At 39.9% G+C, this 26,655-nt stretch overlaps 1 protein-coding gene across 1 annotated transcript in view; it reads left to right on the plus strand.

Annotated features, from left to right (window-relative positions):
- LGR4 (leucine rich repeat containing G protein-coupled receptor 4) overlaps positions 1-26,655 on the plus strand; it is an 80,759-nt gene that overhangs the window by 41,969 nt on the left and 12,135 nt on the right. Inside the window, exons 3-12 of the mRNA XM_054068420.1 lie at positions 8,011-8,082; positions 9,656-9,727; positions 19,918-20,133; positions 20,792-20,863; positions 22,619-22,687; positions 23,277-23,348; positions 23,435-23,506; positions 24,181-24,249; positions 24,657-24,728; positions 25,887-25,952. Coding sequence (XP_053924395.1) covers positions 8,011-8,082; positions 9,656-9,727; positions 19,918-20,133; positions 20,792-20,863; positions 22,619-22,687; positions 23,277-23,348; positions 23,435-23,506; positions 24,181-24,249; positions 24,657-24,728; positions 25,887-25,952 — 852 coding nt within the window. The remainder of the gene's footprint in view (positions 1-8,010; positions 8,083-9,655; positions 9,728-19,917; positions 20,134-20,791; positions 20,864-22,618; positions 22,688-23,276; positions 23,349-23,434; positions 23,507-24,180; positions 24,250-24,656; positions 24,729-25,886; positions 25,953-26,655) is intronic.

Raw genomic sequence — 26,655 nt, forward strand, 5'->3', positions numbered from 1 at the left:
TTTAGCCTGGAGAAGAGGAGGCTGAGGGGAGACCTTATTGCTCTCTACAACTACCTGAAAGGAGGTTGTGGAGAGGAGGGAGCTGGGCTCTTCTCCCAAGTGACAGTGGACAAGGCAAGGGGGAATGGCCTGAAGCTCCACCAGGGGAGGTCCAGAAAAAAACTTTTCACAGAAAGGGTCATTGTGCACTGGAACAGGCTGCTCAGGGAGGTGGTTGAGTCACCGTCCCTGGAGGGGGGTGGATGAGATGCTCAGGGGCATGGTTTTGTGGTTGATAAGAATGGTTGGAATTGATGATCCTGGAGGTCTTTTCCAACCTTGTGATTCTGTGATTCTGTGATGTTGAAAATTACTCTCATTTCTCTGAGGTGATTCATTTTGAAGGTCTGCAAAACCTGGGTCTTATACTAACACAGTACGTATCTGAAGTGGTTAGAAAACTGGTAACCGAGATTTAATTGTCAAGTATATGTAGATTTATTCCTCTTCCATGTATTGCAGTGTCACTTGTTATATGCATGGTCATTCATAAGATCCTGTGCCTGGAAAGCCAATAAATACCAGAGCAAGAGACAGCCTGTACGAACAGATTGAAGCATATTTGAGGATTTACTATCTCAACAGTCAGTTTTTCACCCTTTCATGTCTAAACATCAACATATTTCATGGACTTGGAAGCCTTCTGAGCATCCAAGTAGCATTATCTGCTAAAAGCATAAATCTGTAGTCAATTCAGTTGTTGCATCCCAGTTGATCTAAATGGAGGTTGGTTACTTTCATCTTTGTGTCTCTGCATTACAGACTTGGTAAGTGAAATGCATTTAGCGCTGGGAAGGACAGTGGTGATGCTGACAGAGCTGTCAGTTCAGTGTAGTGTACCATCTGCTGATCTGCAGGGGCAGCAGAGATCCTGTCTGTCTCGCATGTTGCTCTGTTTCTGGGCTGTGATGAAGATCATATCAAATCCACAGAGCCCTCTTGGGGTGTTGGAAACCTCTGAACTGGAGCTGTCAACCACAAATCCCCTCCCCTGCTTTTTCAGCAGCTGGCCCATCACTTCAGAAGTTGTTCCCAGAGCACAGCTAAGTGTTCCTGATCTCCCAGCATCCACAGTGAGAAGGAGAAGTTTTAATATTAGACGTGGCTTTCTCAGGGGTTAGGAAGAAGAAATAAAGTCCCGAAAACCACCCAGCTCCCTGCTACTCTGCCACAGAAGTATTTAAGTTTGGGCATTACGATGAGGAAGATGGAATATTTGTCTTAGGTAGCTCCTTCTTGAGTAAACACGGTGGGGTGTGCAGTGCTTGCTATTTTGTGCAGTGAGAAGTTGGAGGGAAATAGAAATCCAGAGCAGCAGAACCTGGATCAACATATGCAGGCTCGCCTGGATGCCTTGAGATAGCTGTTAAGGGAAAGGTCCACCTCGCCTATGGCAGAGCTGAGGAAAGTTATCGTGACACAGTGCAAGGTGTTGCAAAGGCAGTTGGGGAGATGAAGGTGTGTTTTATAAAATGTATTCTGCTTTTCGCTTGGGAGGTAGGAGGGATCAAAGCTGCTTACTGCAGCAACTTGTCATTACTGCTGTAGAATAGTTGTTCCCAATTTTCAAGACAATCAGTTTAGTTTACCTGGACATTTTAGAAATTAGACTAGGAGTGCAATTTGAGAACAAGCTATTACCTTGAAGTTCAGTTTAACTTTGAGAAAGCTGTAAATGCTAGAAAGGGGAGTCTGGGGATGAGAATTTTCTACTCAGCCGTATGGAGTTAGTGCAATTTCAGTGCTGGTTGTAGTTACAGACTTGCTTTTTCAGTCCTGATGTGTTTGGCTTGCTCTCGATTTTATACATAGTGGTTGAGATTGTATAATACTGAAAGTCCTGCAAGAAGAGGAGGAGGGCACAAATGCGATTTCCATTAGCAGCAGCAGAATAAAGTATCCATTTAGTTATGCTAAATTGGCGTGGAAGAATTGCGAGTAAGTAATCTGTAGGTTATTGATTGGCTTCACAGCCGGGCAGCAGGCTGCAGCTGACAGAAGTCCCAGAGGGGCTGTTCGCTAATCACAGATAAGCAAAGCTAAGTTTAGTCTGGTGATACAGCTTCTATTTACCAGCCCGTCCTCTTCTGCAGCTGCCCAGCTTGGTTAGGAGCTGGCTGTACATATAACAAATAAATGGTAGCACGTAATTATGCGTCATTGGTTAAGAAAACTGAATTCTGTTCTGCAGTGGCTACTTTTTTTGAATAGGTGGAACCTGAAGCTCTTCTCTTAAATTTTTTCAAATCTAATCCATGATGCCCAGCAAATGTGTCTATAAGGCGTTTTCAAAGGTTATTGTCCCTGCCCATGGCAGGGTGGTGGTTGGAAATAGTTGATCTTTAAGGTCCTGTCCAACTCAAAGCATTCTATGATTCTGTTGGGGGATACCATGAAACAAAATTTCAAGTTGGTGTGCAAAGCACAAAGAACCCTGAAAAAGTTGATATTAAGGCATGTAAGGGTGACAGAATAGTTTGATGAACGGCAACAAAAAGTAAAGAAATTGCAAAAGTGCATATGGGGAAGCAATGGAGTATTTTCCAGAAGAATGAAAATGGATAAAAGATGGAGATTTACAAGGAGGTGTTGGGTGGACACAGAGGGACTGTGGAAGGTTTAGCCGTGACTAGATCTTAAATTGGGAGTCTTCAGTCTTACTAGAAAGCAGCTAATGTAGAAATAAAAATAATAAATCAGCTGATTTATTATGATGCATCAGGATTGCAGTCTGCTAGTATTTGAATTTTCAGTGAGGAAGTAGTATTAAGGTTGATCCATGGAGAAAGTAGCCAATGTATTATTAGCACAGATGAGAGGGATAGCTGGGGTTAGGAGGATCCCACAATACCACCAAGGGAAAAAGAAAACCACAGGAAAAGCACCCTCTGCCCATGTCTGTGTATGCACGCACACGATCTTCAGAATCACAGGAGACCTAATTCCTTGCTCAAGTAACCTGAGGTTCACCAGCATCTGGGATGCAAGACAAGCAGAGGCGTTTCCAAGAGGTTTGTATTCCATCCTGTCAAAATGAGAGGGATGGTTTTAATTGTTACAGACAAAAATGTATCCCTGGGACATCCTCCCTGATTCTGGAGCGACACCAGTGATTAACTTGGCTTGGTTAGCATGCAGCTAGGTTGCCAGACTCGTAATTGCAGAAGTTTTAATTTCCCAAAAGGGAGAAAACAGTCTTTGCTGCTTTCAGAAGAGTTTCAGTGCAAGAAGCTATGCTTGCTGTGTACTCTAGGAATGAGATACCATGGAAGATTTATTCCCCAGCCAGATTGTATCCCGATTTCTGTAATGCCAACAATGTGTCCTCTACATCTGGAGATCATTTACTGTGTCATTTGAAATAATGATTAGAAGGTATTGCTCACCTACCATATATGGATGAATAGCAGAGGTATTTTGTCCTCTGTTTGTCCTGCTGTATTGTTTTGCTCTGCTGAAATTTCTGTAGTTTCTTTGAATTTGTCCAGATTTGCAGAAATGTCCAATTGAAACACTCAATTTTAAATTTTTATTTTTTTAAGTAAAAATAGACAACTACAATTTTCAATACTAAGCAGTTACTGGAGGATTGCGATCCTAGAAGAAGGGACCTAATGTGGTCACACATTACTACTGGGATTCTAGTGCAGAAACCTCCAAGTTGTAACTTGGGTGCACCGATTCAGGATACCTGCAGTCCTGGGCAGAGTTTCCAAACAAGGGAAGTAAGAAAGAGACAGCAAATTAGGTTTCTGGGGCCTATTAGATAGCAGGGCACTTTACAATAGTCTATTAAATTGAGTCTTCACTGTCTTCGTGGAAGAATGCCTTTTGGAGGAAGAGCTCTTTCCTAATGGTGATACACCTTGACTCGGTAGCAGTAGATGGAATTCCAGGTGAGGTCTCTGAGGCTGTATCCTCTCAAGAAGGAGGGAAGAATGTAGTGTTAGCTTTCAATAGGGTAAATGTACAGCCACCTTCAGGTGCCACTTAGTAGCAGTGTGGAGTTGTTCCTCCGTGGGCTGGTCCCAAGCGGGTTACTGGGTCTTGTACAAGGAGGTAAAGGTTGCATCCTTTCTGTTGTGCTAGAGTTAGAAGCCTGGTAAAGCTGTGATTTTTCTTTAGCCCATTTACTTTGTGTGTGTGTATATGAGAGAGAGAAACAGAGGTGCTTTTTAAATGTTTCGTTGTTTTAAATATTATATTTGAAAATCTGAATGTGACTATTCAGATAGGAGATAATGTGGAAAACCTAACTACGCGATTTCAGTGGCATATTATTTTATATGCTGTACGTGCGCTACTTTATATGTTATGAACATTTCATTTCTCTCTTTAAAACAAACTTGGTTATGTAAAGAGAAATCTTAACCATCTTTCCAGCTGCTGCATGCTGTAACAGAGGGAAGTGTATTAAAAGCAGCGTGTGATACAGTGGTCTTTGCCTGCTGGAGAGCTGTAGCTGAAACTTCCTAATGAGCAACCGTGCTCCCCAAGGCTAGGACGTGAATGATAAATGTATATTTGGCAAACTGATTAGTAAAGCCTTTGCACACTTGGCTAGTTGTATCCTGTTTCCTGGAAGGGTGCCAGATGGAGGAGGAACGGAAATGTAATGGATTGCAGGTTGTTCTTTTTCTGTTGGTTGGTTGGTTGCAAAAAGGCTGAATAAACAGGAGTTGCCTTAAGGTAGGCGAAGTCTTGCTGTTTGAAGTCACGCAAGCCTTGCTGTGGCTCAGCTGTATTTTGTTTCCAGTGCTCTGTAGGTTGCATTAGTGACATTCAGTGGTGAGGCTATTCCATTGGATTTGGCTTCTTAAAACCAAGTCATAATCCTCAGCCGCTTCAGGGGAAAGGATAAGTACAGCAGATAGGAACCTCGTGAAGTTCAGCTGGCCAAGTGCAAGGTCCTGCACCTCGGGCAGGGCAATCCCGAGCACAAATACAGGCTGGATGGAGAATGGGTTGAGAGAAGCCCTGAGGAGGAGAAGGACTTGTGAGTGCTGGTGGATCAGAAGCTCCACAGGGGCTGGCAATGTGCCCTCGCAGCCCAGAGGGCCAACCGTATCCTGGGCTGCATCAAAAGAAGCGTGGCCAGCAGGGCGAGGGAGGGGATTCTGCCCCTCTACTCAGCTCTGCTGAGAGCCTCACCTGGAGAACTGCCTTCAGCTCTGGGCTCCCAACATAAGAAGGACATGGATCTGATGCATTGAGTCCAGAGGAGGATCATGAAGATAATCAGAGGAATGGAGCACCTCTGCTATAAAGACAGGCTGAGAGAGTTGGGGTTATTCAGCCTGGGGAAAAGAAGGTTCTGAGGTGTCCTTATGGCCACTTTCCAGTATCTAAAGGGGGGGCCTACAGCAAAGCTGGAGGGGGACTTTTTACAGGGGCATGTAGTGATAGCACAAGGGATGTAATGGCTTTGAACTGAAAGAGGGGAGATTTAGATTAGATTCTTTACTATATTGGTTGCAAGGCACTGGAAGGGGTGCCCAGAGAAGCTGTGCCTTGGGCACAGAGAAGCCTCAGTGCCCGAGGCCAGGCTGAATGGGGCTTTGAGCAACTTGGTCTGGTGGAAGGTGTCCCTGCCCATGATAGGGGGTTTGGGACCCGAACCGTTCTGTGATTTTATGCCTGACGAACTGCACAGCAGCCCATTTAGTGGGGAACCTTAGCAGTGCTTTCAGCCAGAGCTCCCTGATAAGTGGTTTAACGGGGCTGCCGCTTTTTGATGCGTGTGGTAGGGATCAACATCAACTAGCGTTTGAGTGTCAAAATAGTTCAGAGCTATAGCCTCAGTTAAATTTATCTTGATTTAAGGATTTCTATTTTGATGCTTTGAACACTTTTTAAGATAAATGTGTTTTGCAGATCCCTGGCTCTCTGGTGTAGAGACTGAGCACGTTTCATCAATATTTCTTTCCATTTACGGTGAACTTTTTAGGAAACTATTAAAAAGAAAGCCATGAAATATTGCAAACCTCCTTCCATGTCCAGCTAGATAAAGTTAATAGCATTGATTTGGGCAGCTACTGACATCAAAATGAATCTTAGGGGAGTGTTTAGCTGCCATCTGAAATTTTTTCGTTCGTGTTAAAAATTCAAAGTATTTGAGAACTCACGGCAGCTCCAAAATCCTGAGGTTGTTTGCAAACAGGAGATTTCAAGAATTAAGTATACATTGCTTCTCTAATTTTCTTCTGGTTTTAGAGTTGTTTGGTTATACACAAGCTGTGCAGACAAATGTTTCTCAGCAGTAAGAAGTTGTGTTATTGTTTAAAAAAACAAAACAATAAAACAAACCAGAAGATGATGAGATTTAAACACACTTGAGATGATAGCTATAGAAATTGGAGTGTGCCTGCGAATTAAAGGGCCAAATACCAAGGTCTATTTTAGCAAATGATAGTGGCATAGTTCCCTAAAATTGAGTAGTATCTGCTGCTGTCACCTTCCTGTTCATGAGAAACAGCCCTTTTCTGCCTTTTTGTTTTTTAAATAAAACCATTACCTTTGAAAAATGGATTTGATAAACATAACTAGTGTGCTCGCTGTCAGACAGAATTTTATCAAGTCATTAATTCTGCTGCAAGCAGATTATGTAGGCATCAAATGTTTTGGGTAATCTCTCTTTTGTAGTTAGAGACTAAGATAAAAATGTCATAATGTTGCTATGTGTTGGCAAGATGATAGTTCGGATGATGCTCTTATTTCCTTCATTTGCCTCTTTGAAATAATATTTTCCCCTTGGTGTATCTGGCTTGCTTCACAGTGCCCTGTAACAGCAGAGGGGAGTTTTGAAAGTCTGTAAGCTTTGTTAAAGCACATGGAGTGTTTTTTTTTTTCTAATTATTAACACTGTGTTGTTGTACATAGTATTTCCGCCAGATGATTTCATTGTGTGTACAACTTTCTCCAACATTGCTTTGACTTAGCTTGGGTATGAAACCAAGAGTGAAAGCAAATACTTTGTCTGAAACGATGACATCCTTTGGCAGCTATGGGTTACCAAGTGTTATGCATTATTGTCACGACTTAATAAAATACCTCATGTCACAACGATTAGCAGCTCAGCAAAGGTTGGACCACACAGGGTCTGCTGGTCATGACAGAGGTAAAAAGATTGAAGGAAAAAAAGGAATAGGGGAAGAGGGAATGAATTATTTGAAAGCAGCTGTTTGGGCTGCTGTTTCTGCTTTCCTGCCTTGTCTTCTGTAGCATCTCCTGTATTTATTGCTTTTAATATCATGGTGATTTCCACAATTTGCTTTGTGTTAGTGTATAGCAGTCCAAGTCTGAAACTGGCCACTACTTGAGAGTGAGAGTACAGCTGAGGATCCTGCTTCCTATCTTCCTCCCGCAAAACAGTTTTCTTTCCTGGAAAGTTTGTCCAAATAGCTGACCAAAAAGATGAAAGATGACCAAGATTGGATCTTGGTAATGTCAGCAGGCATCCTGTCAATTGTCAGCACTGTGAACATACCGCCTGCTTCTGAAAATCATCTTCACATTTGGGATTCTTATAGAAACTTTTCCCTGCCTAGTGCTAGCATCCAGCTATTTTTACTTAACTGTGTACTTTCAATCTGTGTAGATTAAAAACACACGGGAAACAGAGTATGGTTTTCAGGAGAGCAATGCTGAAAGCCAGGGGATCACATTAATAGTTGATAAATGTGCTTTGCAAACTTAGTACCATAATAACATTCTTCATTATTCTGGAGTGTGTTTTTTTTTTTAGCTTGTTTGCAGAAGTATATCCAAGAGGCTGAGTACCGTGTTCTCATCGTTAAAAATGTGCAGTGATTGAAGTAACTGATGCAAACTTGGAAGATCATGAATAAGGCATAATCGGATGCAAAATGCATAATTGCCTGCGAGATTTGAGATATTGCGGATTTTCTTTGTTAGATGATTGTACAAGTACTGTATTTTGTGACTGAAATTATTATTGCAATTTTTTTCCAGGCGACTGGCTGGCAATGACCTTTCTTTTATCCATCCGAAGGCCTTGTCTGGGTTGAAAGAACTCAAAGTTCTGTAAGTAATAGGGTTTTAGAGCTTCATAGCTAGCTGTATGCTTTCTTAGTGCACTGCCAGCCTGTTCACCGGTAGGCTGGATGAAAATTTTTCCCCTTTCTCTGCTGCTCACTGCCCCCCAAATGATAGCTCTCCTTTTTTTTTTTTTTTTTTTTGTAAAGCATACTGTAAGTGGTGATGATAAACAGTAGTGAACTTGACTAAATGGTAATTGTGTTTAATTAGAACGCTTATTTGCTTCTGAAGTATATTGTGTAGCAGCAGAAGAAAAGAAACCTATAAAGCTTTTTTCATTTTCTCCACCCACTCAGCTTACTCAGTCAGGTGCCCTGACACTATCAGGTATTATTAGTATTTAAAGAGATGTAAAAAGCTCTTTGACCTTTGAATCATCTCCTACTGGTGATAGAAATAATTTCTGTAGTTTGCTTCTTTAAGTGAAAATGGCTTGCTATTAGAAAAACAACTTTAATTTTAAAAAGTTAGAATTGTGTGCCTTGTTTCCCATGTCCCATTTTCATTTCTGAGATAAGAATATTAATTGCAACTGTTTTTCTGTAGCTAAGGATAAAAAGAGCTTTCTGTTTGGGGATTTGAAAACCTGTATCCAGAAATTGTAGCATTTATGCTAATGTAAATATTTCTGATTGCTCGTAGGGTAATAGGTAGTTAATTGAACAAATATTTCTAAAATGTGGTGGAAAAGGCCCCCGTGATTGTGAAGAAAGAAGCATAAACAGATAGTGTATGCAGGGTACAGATTAGGAAGCAGCCCATCGGCAATACTGTACGTGATCAGATTTTGTAGATTGAGTGGAAACTGTCACCGCTCTCAAAGGTGCCTGAAATTCTAGCAGTTCTTCAAAAATTTGGGGCTTGTATACTAATTAACAATTAACTTACTTCTCCAACTGTATTTTACCCTCATATGAACTAAAATCTAGTAATATTTTGTAATGTTTGAGTTCTCAGTTATTTATATTCTCTTTATAAGAGAACTCGTCATGCGATAACATGTTGTCCTGTAAGAGAAATTCTTAAAAAAGCCCAAACCCCAGTATAACTTAATTCAGCTTGGCTCTAGTTTCATTCTTTGTCTTTTTAATGTTGTGCCCAGAGGTGCTTTGTTGTGAACACACTTTGTAAATTAAATTGTTAATGCATTGTGTATTGATGCGGCTTTAAGAAAAAATTAGAGGCTTGTGTATTTTGTAGCATGGATAGGTTGATTTCACAAGAAAACAATAAAATATTATTCATTATAGCAAATTTGTGCTAGTGTGAAGTTGTTCAGCCTCTTCAGTGAGTTCCCAGGGGAATTTCAGCACGTTGTGTCAGAGGCTTGTTCTCTGCAAATTAATGCAGCTAATTATTGAGTTGTAAAGAAAGCTGAAACAGACCATTTTCTTGTTTAATCACTGCCTTTGGGTATCTGGTCTTGATAATTGTACATACTTATATGTACACTAGAAATAAGTGAAGCTATAGCAGGGCCGTGAGCTCTTCTGTCACCTCTTTTGTTGATAAAGATTATTGTCAAATTCCACTTTGCTAACACAGTGGATTTTTCCAGAACCTTACAGAACAATCAGCTGAAGACTGTACCTAATGAGGCCATCAGAGGATTAAGCGGTTTACAGTCCCTGTAAGTTTTCTTATTTTGCTTTTATTCTTTTACTCTCCAAGTTCCACTTTTGGTCACTTGGGACACTTTTGCTTCATTCTGTAGAGTTCTGAAAAATAATCATATATGTATAATAGCATACCTGGGCTTTCTGATCTTGCAATTCCAACTGGAGCAAAGTTTCCCAAGTTCATAAGGAATTCTATTTGTCATCTTTGGTGGGGTGACCCAAATGCAAACTCTTTCAAAACGTAAATGCATGTACAAGATCGCTGTATAAATGCAGCGGTGGTGGAGTTAAAACATTTATCATCCTTCTTGCATGTCCTAAGGTGTTTAAGCAATTTTAAAATGTTGTGCAAAAATGAATCATGCCCAAGTCTTTTGTATCCGCAGGAGGAAAAGGGATTTCTGGGAAGGAGTATTGCTTGAGACATGCAGAGTATTGGTTTTACTGGAAGGTGTTGAAATCACAGACAGTTATGAACACCTCAGCCATTATTGCTGGTTGCTCATAAGATATTTCATATGTGTTTATACTATTTCATGGTTTATTATGTTCTATAAAGCATCTTAATCAGACCTTAATAGTTAGTTGCAGCTCTCTAGGTGGTAGATGCTTATCACTGTGCTGAGGAGGTGGAGGGGAGAAGGGCTTCCAAATTTTCCATCTCCTCTGCTTATTTGCAGGGAGAGAGGGTGCAGATTATTTATTCCCTCTGTGCTAAAATTCAGGTTTCTGGCCTCAGATCCAGTTTCTTTCATTGTTGCATCTGATTATGGAATAGTTTTGCAAATATAGAAAATTAGTTTTGCAAAAGAGCTTTGCAAACTCTTACGCAACTTTGCAGAAGTGCTTTCTGCATTCCCTGAACTTGGATCTTGGCCACTACCTTCTCATAGTTGCTTGAATATTCCTGCCTTTTCCATCTGAAGAAAGCACAACAAGCAGCATGGGGGCAGAATGAGGTTGGCTGTCGATGGTCCCGCTGGGGAGGGGGTGTCTGCGCAGCGCAGGGATGTGCCACCTTCCAGGGCAGCCACGAATCTGCTGCTGCTGGGCTGCTTCCCAGCAAGGCTCTCCCACACGATGGTGGGAGCTGTGGGAAGCACACAGCTCCTAGCAGGGAAGAGCAGTGAGTTTTGATGCTGCAAGCCGGCATGAATTTATCCAAGTTTTTGGATCCAAGAGTAGGGCAGATGCAGGTTTCCATTTGCAAATCCAATGTCCACGTTTCCTGCTTGGTGTAGTGTACATGTAAGAAGAGGGAATACTTTGGTCTGAGGGCCACGTTCTGCTTTGTTCGAATACTATGCTTTGTAATAAAAATCTTTCAAATTACATGATGTGAATAACCCTTTAGCAATTATTTAAAAAAACAAACCAAAATTCCTTCCTGGCTTAGAGCAGTTCTGTGATGCCAAAAAAGAAACTAGTGAATACTTTTATTGTCTACAAATGATCCGTTTCATTTTCAATGAACGTGGTTTTTTTTTTCCTCTACTTATTTACAGTAGTGTTTGTTAATTAAAGTTTAAAATATTAAATCCCCAGTTGCTGGTTTGAGAATTTTATGTGCAAAAAGAAAGGGACAAAAATAAGTGAAAAATAATGAATGTATAAATTAAGCCAGCATCTCTCTCTTTTTAAATATGTATATTTTTGTTATGATTGGAAGGATGATGATGATGTTAGAACCATTTAAAAAACCCAGATATTTTAGTTGTTGAAAAATCATGTAATCATTTTGTAATATTGTGTAACGTAACGCGGATAATTGCTAGACATAACATTGCAATTAAAATATACTAGTCAAAATTTAAAGTATGGTGAGGTTTCCTTGTTATGGAGCTTCACTGTTTATAGGCAAATGATAAAAATGTATCAATTTTAGGAAGGTAAAAAGGAGGAAATTGGGTTAATAAGTAGCAAACTACTTGCTACTTCCTTTTTTTTTGTGGAACAGGAGATTTGAGTTATCAAAATATCTGATAGAAATACAATTGGCAAATCCACTCTGGAAGCCATCAGTGCCAGAAGCTCAGAAGGATTTTTCTTTCTGTTGGTGTGGATCATGCTTTAGGTTGTCCTGCTCTCTGCTCCTGAAAGAGGTATCTGTCTGTGTTGCAAGATTGCCATAATTGGTCAGAATTGGCAGCAATTTGAAAGTAAATTGGATTTTGAGGCAAGTGTAGTGAGAAATGTAAAGCATTTCTCCTGTGCAATTTGTTTGCTTCACCTGAATGCGTTTCTGTCATTTTGACAAATTTCAGGAACGCTTTCAATTTATTGCATCACTCGTAAAATTACAGTGTAATTATGCGTAGCCCCTGATAATGTGGGGAGCACCTTCTGTCTGGCAAAGGAATGCAGGACTGATTCTCTGAATTTTGTGCGTGAAGTGAAAGTGCCAGCGTGCTGCTTTATTAATTTAAAACGGCGGGGAGGAGATGAGGAAAAAAGTGATTCCTCCTCCCCCCAAAGGAATTTATGTCAAAAATGGATTTAAAGCTCCTGAGCTTCTGTGACCTTCTAAACCAAATACCTCTTTGCAGAATATATGCTAGAAAACCTGCTTCTACCTTTATAATATATAGTCTCCATCCAAAACCTGCAAGTTTAAACATAGCTTATTTGACTCTTTTGGCAGTTTCCCAGTTTGTTCTGAAATAGGCTTTAGGGGCATTTTTTCTCGTTGAAGACACAAATTACTTGCTCATAAAACTTTTTAGTATATTGATTTGCAGCTCCTGTAGAATGATCCAGTTTCTCTCTTAATGTGTCCCAGTTTCTAGCTGCGTAGGATGACGGTTGCCACGCTGTATGTATTAATGAGCCCAGTAAACATACCTAGGTGGAAATAAAGAAGATGGTTACAGGAGCCTCCTGATCTCTAATGTTTATATTCTAGTTGGCCAGTAGCCAGCCTGGTTCAGAATACTAAATAACAGCTCTTTATTTTCTGTTTACATTGGATATTCTCCCAGCTCTGGCCTCTGAAAGAGAGTTAGAATACAGCCCTTATTTGTGGAGGTGAAATTTAGCAAAATGAAAGTTTTAGTGAGTGGAAACTCGCACTGTCTGGCACCCCAGAAAAGATTATCTGTCAGGATGTGTCCTCCCATTGCAGGATGCCGTGCTGTCTGGGACTGTGGGACAGCACTGTGGGACAGAAGGCACTAGGATGGCCACCTTGTGCCTGTAGCTTTTGGTAGCAGAAAAACCTGACAAATAAGGAGCTTCACATACCTAAACAACACTCTTGGTGCATTTTAATTACTGCGAAGTATCAACAGTGTGTTTTTGTTTATTACAAGGTAATGAAGTGGTATACTTGAGAGCTGGAAATGGTGTTGGTGAAGTTTATTGATGATCCAAGGGTCATGGAGAGAGCCAGAGGTGTGCTGCTTCAGCAGTGTATGTGGAGCTGGAGAGGACCATGGAGCTGTTTCAGAGGGTCACTTCTTTAGGTGCCTCGGCATGAAAAGCGTATTTGACTGCCTGACTTTTTGTTTGTAACACTGCTTATTCTGAGCTTTGACTCGGAACCCAAGGGTTTGTTCAATGGTTCTACAAAGTCCAGCAACTTCTAGCATTGCTCTAATTCACCCCAGAAACCCAGCTACATGTGAATTTTAAGTCATAACACAGAATGTTCTAGTACAATTTTGACTGTGTGACAAATACTGGAGCTATGTTATTTAGACAAAGACTTTCACATGCTGTGCAGAGGAGAACTGTGTTCCATTTAAACTCAGAAAACCTAATTGCTTCTAATTTTAGTAGGCATTTGCCATCAAATCCACAAGTCAGTTGTGAAACCTTGTCAATAGCTACTGAGGTATTGGAGACAATTTATTGTAAGTGTAATTCAGGCATTGCGGAGGTACTGTCCCTGCACATGTGCAAACATGCGCGCACACAGGGAATATTAGACCGTTCAGCAGCTACACTATCATGCCAGATTCCCAAATTGTGGGCATTGGGACTGTGCCAGCGTGGTACTCAACTGTGATACTCCCTCCTTTCTCTTTGTGTGGGCGTTCACCTGAGCTGCAGGGTAAATGTCTCCATGCCTGTGGTCAGCAGTAATGTTCTGCGGTACCCGGTTGCAGTTCTGGCTCCCAAACCTGGTCTGCTTGCAGCCTCCGCGGCAGGATTGTAACCAGTTTTGCAGTCTGCCTTCCTATCTTGGAAGGCTGGAGCAGGCTTGAGGCAGGATGAGGCAGGAGGTGTGAATGTGCTGAACTGGAATGTGATTATATTTTCTGGGAGGAGGAATTGACTTGGCCCAGGCAAGAAAGACTGGGGTCCTAGCGTGGGATTTAGAGAAAGAGAGTAGGATCCTGCTTTGTAGAGGGAAAATACCTGGAAGATAGGGTGGGAACACATGATGGAGGTGTATTTCAGTCAGTCAGGACACAGTTTAAATGTGCAATAGCTCATATCTGCTGTAGCCTTGCATTTCTAGGTTTTTTTTTCTTATTTTAAGAAGGATTATTTATGCAGATCAAGTTACACTGTATTTATTAAAAAAACCCAAACCCCAAATACAATTAGAAATATTCTGCTGGTGCCATAACGAAACCGCACAGTTTTAAGTGGTAGTTCATGTTGGTGACAACAGTTTTCATAACATAAACCATAAGCATATTGAAAGGTAGGGAAAATCCCTGAATTTGGAGAAGATCATGCAAGCGTGCTCTTATATCAAACCCTCCGTAGTTCTGTTTTGATTCTGCTATTTTATTCATGATGTGTGTTTTTTGGCTTCTGTTGATCATATTATGATTTCTAGATTATAAAGTTTTTAAGGAAGGGGTTATCTCTATGGATAATCTTGTCTGGGAGACTGTGGGAAGATGTTCATTAACAGCAATGACAGATGAAGTTAAGAAGCATTATCTAGTCTTATGTATAGTATGCACCTTCAACAGCTGGCAGATGGTTTCTCTGCTAAAGAACTGCTAATGGGTCATCTCCAGAGATTTTTTTTTAGTTCCCTACTTCAGTGTTATTGGAGGGTTAAAGGAGACCAGCCCTCAAGTGAGCCTGCCTTAAGCTGTATGATTAAACTATGAGAAAGGGAGAAATTCACACACATTTTCTTTGTAACCTCCAGAAATAATACAAACTTAAATAAGCTGAATGTGATTTTCTCCTTGTAATTTTTTAGAGTAAAGAATATACAAGAGCATGTTTGATTTGTGCTGAAGAATCTTTAAATATGAGCTGTTTAAATACACTGCTTAATGAAGTTTACATGCTTGCTGAATGACAAGAATCTCATTTTTCTATGGCCTGTTCACCTTTGGAAGCTGTTCTGGTTTTCTTGAAAGTGAGATTTGGGTATTTCTTGTGCGTTTCAGGAATCTCTAGGGTTTTTTGAACCATATTTTTTTAACTGTCGCGGCTTGCTTAAGGAATTGCTAATGTTTAAGTAGAAATGAGGAGATTACTTAGAACCTGAATGATCAGCAGCTGAAGGGGAATGGTGGAAGTTAACACGTAGGTAAGGATCAGTTCAATCCTTTGTAGGTAACTTGCAGCAAATATTGTGTGATCCCATCTTAAATTTTTAAATGGAAGCAATGCGTGTGGTGGCACATCCATGTTGGTGGTTGAAATAGCTTCGGGACGTATCATTAGTTTCTGAGAGCTGCTATAAACTTGTCTTTGAATAAAGCAAATCCTTGTATTGATGTTCTTGACACATAAGGTACAGGGAGCTGCCGCTTGGTGCAGTGAGCAAACGTGCTGAGTATTTTAAAGTACCTCTGTTAACATGGTGGGTTTATTGCCTTGCCTTGTTGCAGACTTTCTAGGGTACCAGGCTTATCAGTACTCAACTTCAAAACCTAAAAATCTACTCCAGTGTTATTTGAGTGATTTCTTTGTGGTTTTTGAAGGAGCACTTTAAAGAGCAAAGGTCTTTAACAATTGCCATTGAGCAGAAGTGGTTTAACACAAGAGTCAGGAGCGATTTTATTAACATCAGTGTTAAACTCCTGTTAGTACAGGGCTGTTAAAATGTCTCAGTCACTGAAGCTTGGAAGGCTGGGTGTGGTCACAGAGGAGATCTGGTGAGGCTGGGATAGTAGCTGCAAACAAGGCTGCAACAGCCTCCTCTTCCCAGGCAAACGATGTTAACTAAATGTACGATAGTGTGTTCATAATAAATATTATTACTAAGATAGTGTTTATGAGATCTATCGTGCATCCACAACACCCAGGTTACCTTTGCAGCACGGAGCGTGGCTGGCTCCGCAGGGAACATGTACAGTGACGGCCGCTGGCACGCTATCAGTGGTTTGTCCCAGGAGGGCAAGAGTAATCTGTCAAATACCGATAGAAGAGCTGCTGAATATATAGTTTTTTGTCATCCTCCTGCACTTTTCTTCTTGTGGAGTTGGAGTTTGTGTGAGGAGGGAGCCTGACAGGCAATAAAAGTGAAGATGACAGCTCTGCAAGTGAACTCTGAATTTATAGACCGTAGGTCTCTCACAAGCCAATGCCTATGGGGAAGCTGGAATTGGAGTAGCTTCTGAAAGATTAAGGAATTTAAGTACATGCTGCAAGCTCTGATTTTAAAGAACATAATCTTATCTTTAACGCTTTAATGTAAAAGGACAGTCTTAGTAAATGTTCAGTCCAGGGAAAGAATATTACTTGTACTTTGGGTACGTAACAGAGATAGTGAATATTGCCGTATCCCATCTTAAAGAAAAGGTGTGGTCCTTAGTTGCAATATTTTGTGGATGTTGTCTAATATTTCAGGCTTGCTTTTCAGTTGTTTCACAAAGTACTCCGTTATGTGCACTTCACATTAAGTAAAAGCATTTCAGCTGTGTTTTGTGTTTTAAACATAATATGGATAAGTTTGACTGGAAAAGAAAGATAAGAAAAAATAAACTGACACATCAGGCTTACACTAAAAGACATGAAGGAACACAAAAAACATGGATGAGACAGAAATGGCCAAATTAGTTAAAAATAAAGTCTTGTGGCATGACAACTAGTAACAGTAATCCAACACCAATAAATATTTTTTGTGTAATCATAATACCTACTTGCATTCTTCTGATGCTGTGCTTGTTCCTATAACATTTGTAAATCATGAGTTTTCCCTTTACAACTGTAAATGCAGTTTTAGTGAAAACGCTGGGCAAACCGTCCTTTTTCAGCTATTTTATTTATATATCCTTTTGCCTCTGGGAAAGCCTTGGGTTAGCACAGGGCTCTTCAGAACTGGAGGTTGTGAAGTTGCTATGTAAATGGGAAGTGAGGAGACAATCACAGCAAGTTGTCCTATCTTTCTGCTTGACTTTGGCTTTATGATTTGATGTCACTAATTTCAGTTCTATTCATACATTACAGTTGTGAAGATGATTCCAAATGTTAGCTGGGTAATGTTTGTGCTGGAGGCTGGAGGTCTTGGCAAAGAAAGCTAGGATTGAGGTGTCCATCGTCTCCATGAACCTCTGCTCTCCCTGGCTGAGAGTTCAGCTCGCTCGTGCATGCGTACATCCTTTCTCTGGTCATCTTCTGCTTTTACTGTGGGAGAGGAGGAGCAGGGCTTGTGACTTCCGTGTGTGTTTTTGTTTTCCAAAGTCTGCTGGAGTAAATGGAATTTAGCAAAGAGCACAGTGAAAGTACAAACACAGGTATAGACAAGTAGTCCCAAGGACTGAAGGCCGCCTCTCGAGTATGCTGCTTCTCTTGGAGGGGAAAAAAGAAAAGGCAGGGAAAAATCAGTTGAAGAGGAGACTCAGGTATGTTTATTCCACTGGAAAATAATTCTTTTGATCTTCAGGGAGATGTGTGAATTTAGGAGAGAGAAGAAAGGTAATTTCTGGTTTTGTTTTTTTTTTTCTCTGAAGCAGAGCCGCAGGCTTTTTTCCTCCCGTTCTCCCTCTCCCCTTATTTTTTTTCACTTTATTATCATCAGATATTTTGTTTCTCTGAAATGTTCCAGTCTGAGTGCAGCCTGAAAGCATTCAAACAAAACAGCCTACACACCTGTCAGACCATGGGGCAAATGATAAGGGGATGCCAGTATATGAACCATAGGAATTAGCTCTTTGATGTATAGCATTAGAGCTAATGGCACCTGCCTTTTCTTAGGAGAGAGCCTTTGATTGCAGGCAGTTTTGTAAGTTCCCACTTGAACTGTGTATTTGTCACTTAATTTGATGTATTTTTTGACTTTTTATTACAGGCAAGTTCAGCTGCTGACTCTTTCCTAATAATTTGAAGTATTTAAACCACGTACATCACAACAGCAAAACTGTCTTTCACAGACATGGATTAAGTGCATTAATTTTTGATCAAGCTTTTCATCTTCTTTAGAATTCAGCATGTCCTTTCAATGCTGGGCTCCAGATCTCTTTTACTACTATTTAAGCTGTCGTGACTGTGCTTGGGGACAAATGTAGTGCTGTCACTTGGTTCACTCTGCTGGCATAGAGAGGGACAGGATGAATGGCTGGAGGCAATGACTTCTTGAACTAACCCAGCCAGACTTTCAAGACTGGATCTGATTATGGCTTTAGAAAAATGGTGAATATTTAATATAAGTCAAAACCTCGTCTATCATAATGAACACTGATGCTAATGGAGATGCTTATAGGTGTTTTGTCGCCCCAGACAGCAGCAGCATACCTACCACGGCTGTTCACCAGTCGTCTCAAAGCAGTTATGCAAGGTGTTTTCTTCCATGTTTGCAGCAAAATCACCATGGTTCAACTGTATGTTGACCTAGGGAAGACAGCCTCTAGGTCAGAGGACAGTCAAACATTGCTTTTTGCTCTCAGTCCTAGGCTGGCTTGGATCTGTTCCAAGTCCATTTTTAACTTCTATGGGGCTATCACTGCTGACCTTTCCTCTCATCGCCTTATGAAGAATAGCACTTCATTAATACTTTTACTGCTTCTTGGATAATCCCTTGCCGCTGTCTGTTCCTGAGGCTTCCATCTGTGTAAATCCAAGCTTAAGCTTTTAGTATGGGTGGGTTTCCACTTCTGGCCCCAATGCGTCTGTTCCATGGTACAGCGTAGACAAACTTGAACTGGTCCCTGTCTGTGTCTCTTGCCTGCCCTCATTGCTGGTGTAACTATCCAAATAACCACACTGCAAGTGTTAAAAGATGGGAGAAACAAGTTGGTTCAGAGAATATTGTATGAGGAAGAAATACATGTCATTTTTTACAAGCTTTTCTGCTGTTGCTGCCTAAGAAACAGGACAAGGAGTTGCAGTATCGGATTTGTCAGTTGTCATTGATAAGGATTCTGGGCGAGACTCTGACAGTACCACCTGTGCCTCTCATTGTCAGGGCTTCACGTCTGGAGTTGAGGCTGAGGATGTGTGTTGCAGCCTCCTAGGTTTCCAAGTGCAGAGTTCTTTTTTTCTGGTGTTTTGCAATGTGAAGAAGTGATGAAACCCTATAGCATAGGTTACTTGGTAACTGTAGTAGAACTAATTGTCACGAGTGGTTCGCCGTTCTTTGTGAAGGATACCTATATCGCTGTCCACGCTCACTACTGCTGCTAATATTAGTAATTGGAGTTCATCGGGGGAGGAACTGTGATGTAAATATTCTATTTTGCATTTATTTTGTGGAGCGTGTTAGAAAGGATCTAGTGTAAGTGTGAAGGGTGTTTCTCAGTTTTAATTGATGACAATGTTTTACTTGCCAGGATAATTCCTAACTCTGACTGTTGGAGAATGGTTTTTAATCACCCTGTTCTCTAAAGTTGTCTCTCAAGGTGTGTAGTAGTACCACAAACCAAAACAAAACAGTATACAATGCTATCAGTGATGTAGCTATAAGGGTAAGCAGTTCAAATGAGGAAATGCCTGTGGTGCAATATCAAGATACCATTTTAAGGACTTATTCCAGTTTTAGTAGCTGAAGGATTTGTAGGGGAGAGGTGTCTATCTAGTTACCAATTCGCTCTAAGCTGATTATAAGCATATGAATTTATTGATGCTTTATTTAAAAAGGTCTGAGAAGAAATTTTTTTGTGAAGCTTTCTTTTATGGGCTCTTAATTTGCCTTGAAAAGGTGTTCATGCATCATTAAGTAAACGTTCAAACTTTCTGATATCAAATTATTTGAGTAAATCATATTTAAGCTTAAAAAATATTCAGAAATAATAGGACTGTAATTGATAATTTTACTTATCTGTGAATTCTTTCTGTTTTACTGTAGGCGTTTAGATGCTAATCATATTACTGCCATCCCAGAAGACAGTTTTGAAGGTCTGGTGCAGTTGCGTCACCTTTGGTTGGATGACAACAGTTTGACAGAGGTTCCCATCCTCCCGCTCAGCAATCTCCCCTCACTGCAAGCGTTAACGCTGGCTCTCAACAAAATAACGCACATTCCTGACTATGCATTTACAAATCTTTCAAGTCTTGTTGTTCTGTGAGTAGTTGTAACTATATTTCATGAGTCACTTTGATTCTTTACTCAGTTATAGTTTGATTAATCTAGGATGGAGCTGAAGGTGATTTTTTGCTATGTTTTAGCTCAGTTATATAGGAACAGCCAAGGCTGCCAATACGAGGTGATACCATGTATGTTATACAACCTGCTGAAGGTTTGCTACAGACTTTCTCCTAAACAGAAAGTCAAGTGACTACAGGTAGTGAGACTGCTATGTATTCTCCCGACATCTCATTTTAGTAATGAATATTTCAGACCAGTGGTTGTCAGAGAAAGCTTTCAGAGATACTTAAAGAAGAAAATACCTCCTAGACCTGCTTCTGTGTAGTTTTAAATATCTCTGAGGATTAATATGAAAAAAAAATCTTGATTTATAAGTTTAAATTGTATTTTTATGACACTTCTGGATAGAGAGTAAAGGTTTAAAATAAGTTGTCTTGACTGTGGGCGATCTGTTCTGTTCCCATGTGAGGATGAAATGTTTCTGTCTGGAAGTGAAAGACCACTTTTTGCATCATCCACCCCATGCAATGTTTTTTCTAAACCATTTAACTGACCTAATTTCATAGAAATATCTACTGATTTGTTAACTTATATGAGATCATTCACATATTTTCATACTTGTTTTGTCTTCTAGACATCTCCATAATAATAAAATAAGAACTATAGGAAAACACTGTTTTGACGGATTAGACAACCTTGAAACTTTGTAAGTATGCTTCTTAAAGTAATTTTTGTTCAGTATTTGTCTCATTCCTGCTTAATCAAGGTTACTTTACTGATACAGTGAATATTTTGCATATAAGGCATGTGAGAACTGCTCAACATGTAGCACTGACTGTTAGGTCACGTTTTGGAACTGAAAGCTCCACCAAAAGTAATTAACTGTGTTGAGAAGCAGGTAAATATTAGCTTGGGTGAAGTGTCATACTGGATGATGTGACTATAATGTTCCTAGCCCTGATTTAGCTGGTGTGTCTTTGCATTGCACTCTGCTGAGTCAGGTGGATATATCAGAAGTGTTTGAGTGGCCCTGTTGATGTGGAAAAGGGACAAATATTTGTTTCTCAGATTTACTGTAGGATTAAGCGTATTTAGAATACACTGCTAAAACTGTTGTGTGACAACAGGAGGTTTGTCGGAAGGACACAGTGAGCTGATTGTTCACCACTCCTACATCAGTGGCTTGGCACCACAGCCTGCCAAGGAGGCTGTTGTTCATGCGTCCCCGCAACTCCTAAACCGCTCCTCTGTAGGCTGGTAGAAAACAGCCCAGTTTGTGGTTCCCAGCCTCTCGTTTCACCTGAGTTCACTTCAAATAATGGCAAATATTAAAATGATGGAGTGGTTTAGCTGAAACAGTAAGCTTTATGTTCGTTTGGACAGAAATGGGATAGGGGCAGGAATCATCACCTTCCCTTCGCCCCATGTCTGTTGTTCCCGCTTACAACTCATACTCTGCTGAGAACCGGGTGCACGTGGTGGGCAAATTGTAGCTCCACGGTGTTCCTCAGCCTATAGAGTTGCCTTCTTGGCAATGACTGGCCTTCAGCCACTTGGGTGACGTTCCTCATCTCCCTTCAGCGAATGTGTAATAAGCGTTCTTTCCTTTAGCGGTACATTTTGTTACGCTTAGGAGAATGCTAAATAAATAACACAAATTAAGGAGGGCGAGGGCAAACCAGTGACAACCTCTGTTAACGTGAGGAGTTTGGATGAATCCAGGAATGCTGCTTACTACAGCTGTCTTGTCATGCTCTTAGAACCTCAATTAAGTCTTAATCAGATGCTATGTAAATACGCACAGCAGATGTAAGACTCTCAAAATGTTTTACCCTCTCATAAGGGATTGGTTTTGCTGAAGAAGGCTGTAGCAGGTCCTGATACTACTGGTAGCAGGGTGACGCGTTCACTGAGTGATTTCAACAGATCCCTGTCACCAAAGTGCGATCACTCAGTGTGTTGAGATTTCCCCGTTTCTGTTCAGTATTCATAATTGTGTTTGCCACAAGGTCTCCTATTACCTAATGGCTTACTTACTGCTTACTTTATAAAACCTGAAAGAAAAGTTTTTTGAGTAAGTTAGTGAAGACTAGTCATTTATACGTAATTTTTAAAAGAAAAAAAACCAAACCTGTGAAATCTTAGTTTATTTCCATGTAAATGCTGCAGAAGAAAAATCTGTGAGGTGTTGAAAAATACTAAGCTTCGCTGTAAGGAAATGTCGTTAGAGTTAATATGAATAATCCTCTGGATAATAATTTCTTACCTAAGTTATTAGCTGGTTATGAGGCATGTAAAACATCAGAAGAGTAAATCTAACTTAAAAATCAAGATATTCTATGGTCTAGTTAAAGTTGCTCTGAGAACTTTTTACTTTCATTGAATTGTGTTAAACAAAAAATCATTTTAACGATTCATGATCTGTATTAAGAATTTTATAATTCTCCTTTGTTTCTTCTAGGGATTTAAATTATAATAACATGGTAGAGTTCCCTGAAGCTATAAAAGCACTCCCAAATCTAAAGGAGTTGTGAGTATTATTGACTGTATTACTTATTATACTTTTTCACCAGTTGTCTTTCTCTTTTCCATAAATAGAGAAAAGACATTCCCAGATTTTAGAATGCTTGTCTCATTATGCAGCAGATTAAGCTATGCTAAGTAATGCTGTAATTAAAGGAAAATATAGTCATCAGCTAGAGAGGGAATCTATCGAAAATAATTTTGGGGTTATATAAGCAAGCAATTTATTCAGGAGAACCATTAGCATAGATCTTAATCACGAGCTGGTTTTGGCCTCCAGTAGCAGAATTAACTATTTGCCGATCGCACATTTTCCTTTTCCCCTCCTTAAAAGGAGAGGAAGAAGAGAGAAAGCACAGGACCGTGTTTTGGACAGAAGAGTCCCTTTCTAATGAAATATTTCCACTTTAGCTGATGTGCAGTAGACAGAAATACCTTCAAAGTTATTCCTACAGTTTGACTTACTCATTACTTAGTTACAATCCCATTTTTGGCGGGGTTGGAAATGGAGTAGGTGTGAATAAAACGACTGTTGGTTGAATCTACTGGCAGTATATCTTTTAAATGTTGCTTTTCTTCTTGGCCAATATCTTTAGGGGATTTCACAGTAACTACATTTCCATAATTCCTGATGGTGCATTTGCAGGAAACCCCCTTTTAAGAACGATGTAAGTAATTTTTGTGCATCTGTTTTGAGTCTTTAGCAGACAGGGACTATAAGAACAGCGATTGAAACATGTTTTTCATTTCCCAGACATTTGTATGATAATCCTTTGTCTTTTGTGGGGAACTCAGCATTTCAGAATCTTTCGGATCTGCATTCCCTGTAAGTATCCTCTCAACTATGTAGTACAGTAAATGGATATGAAATGCTGGGGCTAAGAACTCAAAATAACTCAGTTTTTTGTCTGCCTCTCGCCTTGTAATTTTTTTGCAGTAAGCTTTAATAAACCTTGTTATTGTTGGGAATATCCAGTTTCTTTCCAGCTCTAGTAAATATGCTCTACAACCTTTTCTTTAGAATCTTCATTACCTTGCATAAGAAACATAACCTCAGGCCAAATGCTCAGGTTCTTACTTAAACAAACTACAGTATGTCCGTGGTGGTTCTTGAACAGGGACACGCATTGTGAGAATGTTTGGCAGGTTGGTGCATGCATGCTCTCAAAAGAGATCAGTTCTGGGGGTAACGAGGAAGCAAAATGCAGTGAGACTTCAAACTGAACTACAAACTACCTAAGAGTTTGTACTCTTTTCATATGTGTATTGATACATCTCCTTCCAGCTTGAAGAATTCTTGTTGTTTGCTAATAGAGGAGTAATTTATTATGCAAATTACTGGTATTGAAAGCAGTGAAAAGACTGTCTTCCGTGTAAAAAAATCTAAACAAAAGCAGTAAGGGTGTTTAGAGCATCTTCTTAGTGAAAATATCTAAAAAGGATTGAATGTCACAATTCTTTGCATAATAGAGCTAATTTTTATGGGTTTTTTTTTTTTAGGGTCATTCGGGGTGCTAGCATGGTGCAGTGGTTCCCTAATTTGACAGGAACTGTTAATCTGGAGAGTTTGTAAGTATCTTCTACAGAACTGATTTCCAATTAGTTCTTGGTTTTGCCTCATGTGAAGTGATTAAAATATTAGTAGATTTGGAGAACAACCGGATGTATGTTCTCTTCCTGTCAATAAATGTAATTCTATAGTTCTCCTTATGTGATACGTGGGTGCCCCTTAATGTTTTTTTAAAAGGGGGAGCTGACAACAACCTGTGAAAAAGCCATTGATACTAACTTCACACTCGCAGACCTGTAAAACAGCAAAGCTGTCCTTTTCCAAAAAGTTGAACAACAGAAAAATGTTGGGTGAATCTGACACTCCGATAGCTGAGACACCATCCTCCTCCTGCTCTTACATATCCTTGTTATGCCATGTATCATCAAAAATGAGAACATTTACGTATTTTATTTTTTTTCCACAGAACTCTAACAGGGACCAAGATAAGCAGTATTCCTGTTAATTTATGCCAAGAGCAAAAGGTTCTACGGACTTTGTAAGTACACACATTGGACTTCTACTTTCACCTGCATCAAAATGTTTCAAAAGAAACTTAAAGCTGATTTAAAGAAAAAATATTGCTTAGACTTGCTTATCCTAGTGGCTTTATCGAAGCTGGAGAACTCATTCTGGCTTCTTCCTTCTTCAAATCAAGACTCATGGCAGAGTTCATGTAATGCCTTATTCCTGAAACAAGAAAGGGTCCTCTTTATGCACTGTTTCTTTTGTACGTTATAAGAGATATGTAAGGTGGTACTGCTGAACAGTCTTTCATCTTCAAATTCACTCTGCTGCCATTCATTAACACAACAGTAAACGTCTACATTCAGACATTAAGGGAAGAGTTTAGTTATAGAGCTTTTGACTTCCTGTGTTTGGGAACACAGGAGAGAGATCATTAGGAACTGAGAGAAATGGAGATGAAGATTAGGAAGAGGACAGTAATACGAAAAAGCAGAATGGAAAAATCAGCAAGGATGTATTAAAATAAATGCAAAAAAAAAAAAGCAAACTGGAAAATTAAACCATTAGGAGGAGAGGCAAAGCCATGCGTACAAAAGATACACACAGGAAAATTTGGAACAAAAGCAAGTGCTGAAAAATGAAGAAGAAAAGTATCTTCTGTTTTATAGAAGAAAAACTAGGAGAAGAAAATGACATGGTAGGATTTATTTTCAAATGTCAGTTTATCTTTTGAACAGAAATTTGAAGATTGTTTGCAAGCTTCTGATCTGCTTATCTCCTAAATAAAATTGTTCACCAAATTTGGAGACAAAAACGGGGAGAGATACAGAAATGCGGTTTTTAAAAGGGTTACGTGAATCGAGTGAAAATTGCCATTTTGCAGAGTTGTGTAGACAGCCTTGTGTCTGCTATTTGCTGACAGTTGCAAGCTTGATACTACAGTTTTGTCTTTCTATGTCATTAGGTGTGTATGTTTGTATAATCAAATGCATAGTGGGGCCAGTTAGGATGGCTGTGGAGAGATCACGCTTGCCTTGTGATTTTCTCTAACCCACCCTTAGTTTTTCCACAGAATGTTACTAACAGGAAGATTTTTTTCTGCCAATCCATTTAATAGTTAACAAGTGATGAAATGTTTTAAGCAGAAGAGAGTTGAACTAAGCACTTGTCTCTCATTTTCTATTTGAAGGGACTTGTCTTACAACAATATAAAGGACCTCCCAAGTCTTAAGGGCTGCCAGTCCTTGGAAGAAGTGTAAGTAGAAATACATGTTGTTTATTACCTCCTTAGTATGCTGAGTCCAAGTTTCTAGAAACTTCTTTGCTTCACGTTTGGTCCTAAGTACAGTTGGTAAGAGTAAGGCTAGAGAGAGGTAATATGACCAACTCACATGGAGTGTACTGAACAGAGGATTAACTCCCTTTGTTTTCCTCAGTTAGCTAAAGTTTAATTGTTCCTGTGACACAAAAAAATAACAAAGGACACCTTAATCCTGCATTTCATAGTGGCATTGCTATACGCAGAAATGGAATGAGCATTTATGCATTCTTCCTGTCTCTTACCTCTTCCGTTCTTCTTCAGTTCGCCTCAAGCTATGCTTGTGTTAAATGTTTTTTTCTCTAGTACATGTAAGACACATTCAAAACCCATCTTTGCTTTTCCTTACCTCATTGCTTTAGAGCTTCTTAAGCTGAATTTCCAGACCCTACACAACTTTTCTGCCTGCATGCGTTTCTCCTCCTCCTTCTATCTCTGCTGCACTCAGTCTTCTTTCCCTTTAACCAGAGTGGGGCAACTAATAGACTTCTCACTCCTTTGCTACTATACCCTTGACATCTTTAGGCTTGTTGTAAAGGGAGCTTATGAATTGAAAGGATAGTTTGCCCATTAGCTCTGAAAGCGTTTCTCAACTCTCGCCTTTCATAAATTCGTTTTTCAAGAAATGAAAGTGCACCCA

This window comes from Cuculus canorus, chromosome 5, assembly GCF_017976375.1.
Source record: "Cuculus canorus isolate bCucCan1 chromosome 5, bCucCan1.pri, whole genome shotgun sequence".
Classification (NCBI taxonomy): domain Eukaryota; kingdom Metazoa; phylum Chordata; class Aves; order Cuculiformes; family Cuculidae; genus Cuculus; species Cuculus canorus.